General features: G+C 63.2%; 2 protein-coding genes across 3 annotated transcripts; both read left to right on the top strand.

Annotated features, from left to right (window-relative positions):
• The first annotated feature begins 20 nt into the window (after nucleotides 1–20).
• Nucleotides 21–6,194, top strand: CNPY3 (canopy FGF signaling regulator 3). Of its 2 annotated transcripts, XM_062605946.1 has the most exons (8): nucleotides 21–213; nucleotides 315–626; nucleotides 832–873; nucleotides 4,039–4,162; nucleotides 4,351–4,447; nucleotides 5,354–5,476; nucleotides 5,601–5,718; nucleotides 5,845–6,194. In XM_062605946.1, the coding sequence occupies exons 1-8, from the start codon at nucleotides 114–116 to the stop codon at nucleotides 6,054–6,056; spliced, it is 1,128 nt and encodes a 375-aa protein (XP_062461930.1). In that variant the 5' UTR covers nucleotides 21–113; the 3' UTR covers nucleotides 6,057–6,194. The 2 variants fall into 2 exon arrangements, with proteins under 2 accessions (XP_062461930.1, XP_062461929.1); XM_062605945.1 differs by lacking the exons at nucleotides 21–213; nucleotides 315–626; nucleotides 832–873 and adding an exon at nucleotides 1,630–1,786 and having other exon boundaries at nucleotides 5,845–6,192.
• GNMT (glycine N-methyltransferase) lies at nucleotides 6,059–8,555 on the top strand. Its single transcript, XM_062605999.1, has 7 exons — nucleotides 6,059–6,482; nucleotides 6,584–6,707; nucleotides 6,794–6,921; nucleotides 7,251–7,364; nucleotides 7,777–7,919; nucleotides 8,044–8,165; nucleotides 8,248–8,555. Exons 1-7 carry the CDS (start codon nucleotides 6,059–6,061, stop codon nucleotides 8,417–8,419), a joined length of 1,227 nt encoding a protein of 408 aa, XP_062461983.1. The 3' UTR covers nucleotides 8,420–8,555.
• Nucleotides 8,556–8,698: the final 143 nt, after the last annotated feature.

Raw genomic sequence — 8,698 nt, forward strand, 5'->3', positions numbered from 1 at the left:
AGCGGCGGTACCACTGCTGCTGGAGGGGAGGCAGGCGGTGCCATTGCAGGGGAGGCGGGGGACAGCAGCCAGTCCCCGCAGCCCCGGGGGCCGCCCCGCCGCGATGCCAGGTGATGGGCGGTGGTTGGGGGCTGAGCCCTCGGCAGCCCGCTGCGGCTGCCATGGAGGTGCCCTGGGTGCTGGTGGCTGCCGCTCTGCTCCTGCTGTTGCCCTGTGAGTACCCCCGGGAGGGACAGCCAGGCAGGGAGTGAAGGGCGAGTGTGGTGGGTGGGATGTGCAGGGGACACGGTGCCCCCTGACACCTGTCCCTACAGCTGGCAGGGCTGCTGGGCCGCTGCCCACCCTGGCCCCACCGCTGAGCATGGAGGTGGCCGGGCAGCACCGGCGGCTGGTGGTCTGCGTGGTGAGCGAGCTGACCCCTGGCTCCGGCCATGCCGTCTGGATCTCCGGTGGGAATGGCAGCATCCTGCAGTCGTTTTCCTACGGGGCCTCCCAGGAGGACGGTGGAACCATCTGCACTGTCTCCCTCCTCCCTGATGACCTCCCAGCTGAGGGGGATCTCGCCTGCCATGTGGGGCCCACCACGACCTCCCCGGCCCAGAGCTCCAGCCCCATCCCCATCACGGGTATGCCCCCCCCCCCCGATACCCCATCTGCTTGCCTTGGTGCTGCTGCCCAGCACCATGGTGCCCTCCAAGGATGCGGGATCCAGGAGCAGGTGTGAGGCCCCACAAGCCAACGTTGCTGCCTCAGCGAAGAGGCACAGGAAGGGGTTTGCGGTGGGCCCTGCCTCACACCTGGTGCCTCCCCAGCTGCTCTCTCATCCCCCAGGCAATGAAGAGGTGGCAGAGCTGTGTCCCAGCAACATGGCTGGTGAGTCTCCAGTCCATGTAATGGTGGGGACGTCTGTTGTCACAGAGGAAACCCGTTGGGCTATTGGCAGGGACCCAGCTGGGATCATAGGGTGGGTCCCCATAGTGTGGTGGGGCTGGGGAAGAGGGGGTGAAGCTCTTAGTGAGGAGGAGGGAGAAAGTGGCTCAGAGGGACAGTGTGAGGGTGTCACAAGGTGTCTTAGGGAATTGTGAGGGTGGGCAAAAGCCCATGACAGGCCCTGGGGAGGCTGCTGGGCCTGAAGTCTTGGGGACACTGGCCCCACTGCAGCCCTGGAGGGGATGTTGAGGGGCAGCAGTGTGCCTGTGGGAGGCATCACCCTGCCCCTTCCATTGCAGTGCCGCTGCTCCACGCCTCAACAGCCCTGCTCGTGGCTGTGCGGGTGGTGCTGCTGAAGGTCGCGCTCTCCAGTGCCCTCTTCACCTCCGTTCTCCTTGCCCAGAGCTGACAGGTGAGTGCTGGGTTGGCCTTTGGAGCACCCCCAGTCGGGGGAGGGAGGGACCCCGTGTTCTGGGGGGGAACCATGGGGCTGGGGAAGAGAAAGGGGCTGCCGTGGTGCTGCGGGTGGCGGGGACCGTAGCGGCACCGCCGCCAGCCACGTGGAGCCCGGCGGCGCGTCTACGGCGGCCGGGAGGGCCCCGCTCTGTGCGCGCTGGGCTTGGCGCCCGGAATGGCGGGACGGGATTGGCCGGTCCGACCACGCGCAGCGCTGCGATTGGCTGGCGCCGCGCGGTTGCTATGGTTACCTTGAGGGGTGGGCGCAGTGCGCCCGGAAGCGCGGTCCCCGGAAGTGGAGCCATGGCGGCGGCGGCGGTGGCCGCAGCGCTGCTGCTGATGGTGGCGGCGGCGGGAGGCGACGACTCGGACTGGGTGCGGCTGCCCAGCAAGTGCGAGGGTAAGCGGGGCCAGGGCAGGCCGCATGGCACCGGCTCGGTGCTCCGGCCGGGGGGGTTCCCTGCGCGGAGGCTGCGGGCTGCCCCTCTGCCCTGCCCCGCCGATGGGGGAGACGGGTGAGCCATGGGGCCGCTGCTGCTGCGTGCCCACCGGTGCCCCCGCGGCGGGGCAGAGCTGAGCCTCCCTCGGCCTGTCCCTGCTGGCGGGTGTCTGCTGCCCTTCCGCCGGTTAGAGGGTGCTCCCGGTAGGCACTGGCCGCAGGGCGGCGTGTAACGGGGCTGGTGGTGTCTTCCACTCATCGCTCGGACTCGGTGGTGCTTTCTCCCTGGACAGTCAAAGGCTTCACAGGCAATGCGGGGCAGGGCATGGCGGACCTTCGTTGTCTGCCGTGGTTTACTCTGTCTTTGCCGTGTAGGGGCGTGCGGAGGTTGGCAGCAAAGAGAAATGAACCTCTGGAGCTCTTTGCAAAGCTTTCCCTGCCACGGAAGCGGCTCTGGGGACAGGGATGTGGGAGCCGTGTGGTGGCACCAGCATAACCTCAGAGGAGCACCACAGTGGGTGCTGAGCGCACTGCTCCTCTTCCTGCCCAGGCTGGAGCCTGTCAGCACACGGTGATGGCGGCAGCAGCACCTGGATAACCGGACCCAGCAGCAAGTGCTCCTGGCACACATGGTGTGATGGGGAGAGGGGTGACCTTGAGGCCAGAGGAGCTGCATGAAGGAGCACTTGTCCCACCTCAGAAATGGCTGCAGTCACCTCCAGCCCCTAGCGCCTGCAGAGAAAGGGAAGTGCAAGAGGTGCACACAGGGCATCCATTATGTGGTGGCAGCCTGGAGAAGCTACCTCGCTGTCTTCCTTCCTTCTCTATTCACATCACGGCCTGGGAGAAGATCTGGCAGCTGGCTGCTGGTGACTGTTCCTCCTGGGACTCGGGCCTTCTCCCAAAGCAGGACTGGAAGAAGAGGCAGCTCCTGGCAAACAGGAGTCTGCAGCATAGGACAAAGGTTTCTCCAGCCTCCTGGGAGCCCAGCTTTGGGGAACGAAGAACCACAACATTCCTGGCTTCCATCCCTCCACATTTCCACTTGTAAATCACCAGGATATTTCTCTTCTGGTTTCTGTTTCTAGGGCTCTGTTTGACTCTGGTACAGAAGAAATAAAACTTTTGTTCTTTTTAATGTTGTGTAAAAGAAAACCTGCTCTATGTTATAAAGCTGTTGGTGCTGTGGTCTCAGCTGCCGGCAGTGCCGCAGGCAGTGTGGATGGACCTGACCCCCCCCCCGCAGTCCTGTGTCCATCTCTGGGGGCAACAATACGAGGGATGTGGAGCTGCTGGAGCGTGTCCAGAGGAGGCCATGGAGATGCTGCAAGGGCTGGAGCAGCTCTGCTATGGAGCCAGGCTGGGAGAGCTGGGCTGGTTCAGCCTGGAGAAGAAGGCTCCTGAAGGGGAGACCTCAGAGCAGCTCCAGTGCCTAAAGGGGTGACAAGAAATCTGGAGAGGGGCTTTTGACAAGGGCCTGTAAGGACAGGACAAGGGGGAATGGCTTTAACCTGACAGAGGGGAGACTGAGATAAGCTCTTAGGCAGAAGCTCTTCCCTGTGAGGTTGCTGAGGCCCTGGCACAGGGTGCCCAGAGAAGCTGTGGCTGCCCCATCCCTGGCAGTGTTCAAGGCCAGGTTGGATGGGGCTTGGAGCAACCTGGTCTAGTGGAAGGTGTCCTTGCCTGTGGCAGGGGTTGGAACTGGATGAGCTTTAAGGTCCCTTCCAACCCAAACCAGTCTGGGATTCTGAGACAGCCCTTTGGTAACACAGTCCATAGCCACCATCTTGTCCTGCTACTTGGTCCCCAACACTGCCCTTATGACCCCAAGGCGCTAGGAGAACTGTTACGGGATGGGATACCCTGGTGTCATGAGGAGGAGCTGAGGCTTGTGTTGCCAAAAGACCCCGTCCTCTTCCAGGAGGAAGGGAGCAGCTTTTAGTGCAAAGGCTTTGATGGCTGAGCAGTGGAGCTGTTTGGCAGCCAGCAGGCAGAATGGGCTCTGCCTTCCAGTTGTGCCATAGCTTACACATTCAGGTGCTCCTGCTTCAGTGGAGCTCCAGTGGAATTGGTTGGGCCATTCCCAGTTATTTATTCCAGTGGCTGAGGCTTCTTTCTGCTCATAGTGGCTTCAGTGTGCCTGACTCCCGTGCTTGTTTCTGCTGCTGTGTCACACTCCAGACCCCTCCTAACCCCTGCTTTCCTTCCCACAGTGTGCAAGTACGTGGCAGTGGAGCTGAAATCTGCTTTCGAGGAGACCGGCAAGACCAAGGAAGTGATTGACACCAAGTACGGCTTCCTGGACGGGAAGGGCGCTGCCGTCAAGTACACACAGTCGTAAGTGAGAGCAGGATGGGGGTTCTCCTGCAGTCACTGCTGCAGAAGGCAGAGCAGGGGCTTGGGCAGCCTGTGGAGGGGCTGAGGAAGCTAAACTGTGCCAGGCTATGGGGAGCTCCCCATCACCTGTGCCGTGCTTGGTTCTGGGGGGCTGTGCTGAGCCCGAGCCCTCCCTCCTCTCCATGCAGGGACATCCGGTTAATCGAGGTGACAGAGAACATCTGCAAGCGGCTCTTGGATTACAACCTGCACAAGGAGCGGAGCGGCAGCAACAGGTTTGCAAAGGTGAGGGCTGTGCTCCAGTCCCCAGTAGTCCCCTTGCCTGCCGGGTGCTGCACAGGAGCTCCTTCCCATCCCCTGGCAGTGCCTGGCATGCGGTGCTGTGCTCCCCCCAGGTGAGGTGTGGGTGCTGCACAGGGGGAGCCAGGGGCTGTCTTGCCCTGCCTGTGTCTTCCTGTTGGTTTGGGGACTGGGTTTGCAGATGGGGACTCCCTCCTGACAACGCTGATGCCCCAGGACCCTGATTTTGGCAGGTCTGCAGGGAAGTGTTGGGGTTTCTGTGGATGAGCGGGTTTGCTGTATTGCTCAGGTGTTTCTGGTCGAGGCAAGTAGTGCCATGATAAGGACAGTATCTTCAATTGGGTTGTAAAGCACGGCTTGAAGGGCTGTTGTGTTAGCTTCTGCGCAGCCGTGCCATCTGCCCATGAGAGGAGTGATGTGATTCTGACTCAGCCTATGGTTAGGAGAAATAGGTTGTTTACAGTGGTTGATTTTAGTTACAGCTACAAGGAAAAAGACATTGTTGTGTATGGTTCTGATGCTGTGTCTCATGTTGCAAACAGTGCAATGAGGAGGACTAATGAGTATTACTGGTCTATTTTGAAGCTAAGTGGGATTTTGAAATGTATGATGAATTGTCATCCTCGGTGGGAGGCGATGCTTTCTGACTCCAAGTGCATAAGTAGTGCTATTGGTACTAGGCTGGTTAGAAAGGCTGCTCTAACAGCGAGAGTGGTGGTAGCTGGGGAGGTTTGGAAGTGTCTTGGTAGCAGGGGGAGGAGTCTTGGTGTGAGAATAATTGTTAGTGTAAGGAGTACGGAGCTGTTAAGGAGCACTGTGGTTTCCATCACTTTTACTCGGGAGGGAGTGATGGGAGGAGCGAGGTTTGACCAAGCACCGCTGCTCCTCCAGGGCATGTCAGAGACCTTCGAGACCCTGCACAACCTGGTGCACAAGGGCGTCAAGGTGGTGATGGACATCCCCTATGAGCTGTGGAACGAGACCTCCGCCGAGGTGGCTGACCTCAAAAAGCAGGTACCCTGGCTCAGTGGGATTGACCCTGGCCTTGAGGGTCTGGGAATGGGGGTGTCACCAGGCCCTGCTGCCCTGGTCCTGCCGTGGTGGCACGTGGCTGGAGCCAGGTTCTTCTCTGCGCTAGTGCGATGTGCTGGTGGAGGAGTACGAAGACGTGATCGAGGACTGGTACAGGCACCACCAGGCAGAGGACCTTTCCCAGTTCCTTTGTGCCAACCACGTGTTGAAAGGGAAGGACACAAGTAAGTCCTGCCTGGTGCCCTGGGCAGCACAGGGCTGCTAGGGGGAGGGCAGGGGAACCCCGCTAGGGCACGGGGATCCCCGCTACTCCCTCAGCGCCCCCCCCTCCCCGCTCCTCTTCTTCCCAGGCTGCCTGGCAGAGAAGTGGACTGGCAAGAAGGGCGACTTGGCAAGCGTGGGGGAGAGGCAGGGCAAGAAAAAGAGCGGGAAGAAGAAGAAGAAGGGCCGGAAGGATGAGAGCGAGGGAGCTGATGGCCTCCCACCCCCAGGGGAAGCCCCGGAGGAGAGCGGGGTGCAGGAGGAGGCTCCGCTCACCCACAGCCCAGCCGACGAGCTGTAGGGATGCAGCCGCAGCCCGATGCTGCAGCCCCAGCCGCCGGGGCTGCCTGCTCCGCGGCCTCACCGAACGAGAAGGGACTTGAGCCACGGCGTGAGCGACCCTGTGCCGGCCGGGTGCCGGCCGGTGAGAAGCCGCCCACCCAGACCCGCTGCCTGCGGGGAGGCCGCGAGTGCTGCCCCGGGACCGGCTCCGCGCCCTGCCCGCGCTGCCCGCACCCCGCCGGGACTGTAAATAAAGACGTTTTTTTGCTCCCTGGAGCCGCTGCTGCCGCTGCCGCTGCTGCTTCACCGGCGGTGTCCGGACAAGCGCGGCCCCGCTGCTGCCGCCCGCCCGGCTCCACCGGGGGCACCGAGCCGAGCGCCAGCCGGAGAACAGGCCCTGGCCCCGCCCCCTGGTTCAATCCCAGCCAATGGGCTGGGAGGCGTGGTAGGAGAGAGCGGCGATTGGCGGGTCCGCAGGGGGGCGGGGACGATGGGGATTGGTGCAGGCGCGTGTTGGAGGCGGGGCGGTGGGGGGGTGTGTATCAGGACGCAGGGGCGATTGGCGGGTTACGGAGGGCGGAGCCGGCTGGGATTGGCTGTGCGCGTGGAGGCGTTGGAGGCGCCGGCAGCACCGCTGCCGCTCCGTCCTCGACGTGGCCTGCGGCACCGGGTGAGGCTCCGCGCCCGCCCGCTCGCCGCACAAGTCCCCGCTCCCGCGGGCCCCTCCGGTGCCCCCGCTGACAGCCGTGTTCCCAGGGTGGACTCCATCATGCTGCTGGAGGAGGGCTTCCAGGTGACCAGCGTCGACGCCAGCGACAAGATGCTCAAGTACGCGCTGAAGGAGCGCTGGGAGCGGCGCAAGGAGGAGCCCTTCGACCGATGGGGTGCGGGGGCCGGGGGGGGGTGGCCGGGAGGGGCGTGCGGACACCAACACCTACCCCGGCGCTGGGCGCCCGGAACCCTTCCCGCGGCTCCCCCGGGTGCCGCTGCCCGGGTGGCCTCGCTGCAGGGACGGGCAGGGCCCTGCCGGTGCTGCCTGCTCAGCAAGCACAGGCCATGGCCCTCACCTGCCCGCTGGCCCCAGGCCAGGTCCAGTACGCACAGGGCCCAAGGAAGGGGTGGGTGATGCTGGGGTAGGGTTTGGGGTGCAGGGGAGGCTGTTGGTTAGGTGGGGGGTGTCCCTGTCCCCCTCAGCTGCTCCCCTGTGCTGCAGTCATTGAGGAGGCCAACTGGCTGACACTGGAGAAGGACCTAGAGAAGCCCGGGGATGGGTTTGATGCAGTCATCTGCCTGGGGAATTCCTTTGCTCACCTGCCTGATTTCAAAGGTGAGTTTTTGGGGGGGGGGGGGGGTGGACCTGTGCACATCTGAGAGCGTGCCCTAACTCATGCCATGAGTGGGGCAGGGGGTTACGCACAGTGGAGCTGCTGTGTCATGGCTGAGAACATGCCTCAGTTCATGGCACAAGTGGGGCCATTGGGTCCTATCTGTGTGCATCTCTTGTCACATCTCTGGCAAGGCTGGAGGCACACCCAGACTCGTGCCACGAGCAGGGTGGTGGGTTCCCCATATGCTCTGTCCCAGTGAGGCCGAGAACGTGCCTGAGCTTATAGCATGGGGTGGGGCTGTGCCTGCTCCAAGCTGAGACTGGAAAGAGGAAGAGGGGGGCAAGATGAACCCCCACGGGCTGTGCCATGGGGTGCAACCAGTGCCTGAGGATGCCACGGTTTCCTCTCCAGGGGACCAGAGCGACCACAAGCTGGCCCTGCGGAACATCGCCAGCATGGTGCGGCCCGGGGGTGTCCTGGTCATTGACCACCGCAACTACGACCACATCCTGGCCACAGGCTGCGCGCCACCAGGCAAGAACATCTACTACAAGGTGAGTGCCTGATGGACCCTGGCCCGTCCCTCTCCCCTCCACCCAACCCCAGCGCTGAGGCAAGGCCAAGGAGAAGGGCTGTGCCCAGGGAGCCACCACACAGCCATCCTCCTGCGGTCCCCAGAGCGACTTAACTAAGGACATCACCACCTCGGTGCTGCTGGTGAACAACAAGGCTCACATGGTGACCCTGGACTACACAGTGCAGGTCCCCCCCACTGAGGTGGGGGCATCCCCAGAGCTGAGGTGAGAGGGGTTGCTCGTGGCTTGGGCTGGCTGGCACCGTGTCCCGCTGGCCCCACACCTCACCGGCACTGCCTCCCCGCAGCAAGTTCCGGCTCTCGTACTACCCGCACCGGCTGGAGGCCTTCACAGCCCTGCTGAAAGGTGCCTTCCAGGGCAAGTGCCAGCACAGCGTCCTGGGCGACTTCCAGCCCTACACGCCGGGGCAGGCCCACGTCCCCTGCTACTTCATCCATGTCGTGAAGAAGACGGCCTGAGTGGGCCACCGAGATGGGACCGTGGTGGGCTGAGAGCTGCCAGCAGCTCTGGGGACAAGCACGGGGCCGGGACACTGCCGAGAGCCACCGGGGAGCCCCCTCCCCTTCATTAAGAACACTCGTGACAGCGACTGGAGCCTGTGGTCTGTGTGGTCAGGGGACGGGGTGAGGGGACGGCCGCAGCCTCGTCAGGACCCCCAGGGGAAGAAGCAGCCAGCCTGGGGCAGCATGAGGTGGGTGCAGGCACAGCTTCAGCCCAAGCCCCAGCTGCAGGGGCCA

This window comes from Pezoporus occidentalis, unplaced genomic scaffold (assembly GCF_034315485.1).
Source record: "Pezoporus occidentalis ecotype Australia unplaced genomic scaffold, CSIRO_AGI_Poc_V1 ctg93, whole genome shotgun sequence".
NCBI classification, from domain to species: Eukaryota; Metazoa; Chordata; class Aves; order Psittaciformes; family Psittacidae; genus Pezoporus; species Pezoporus occidentalis.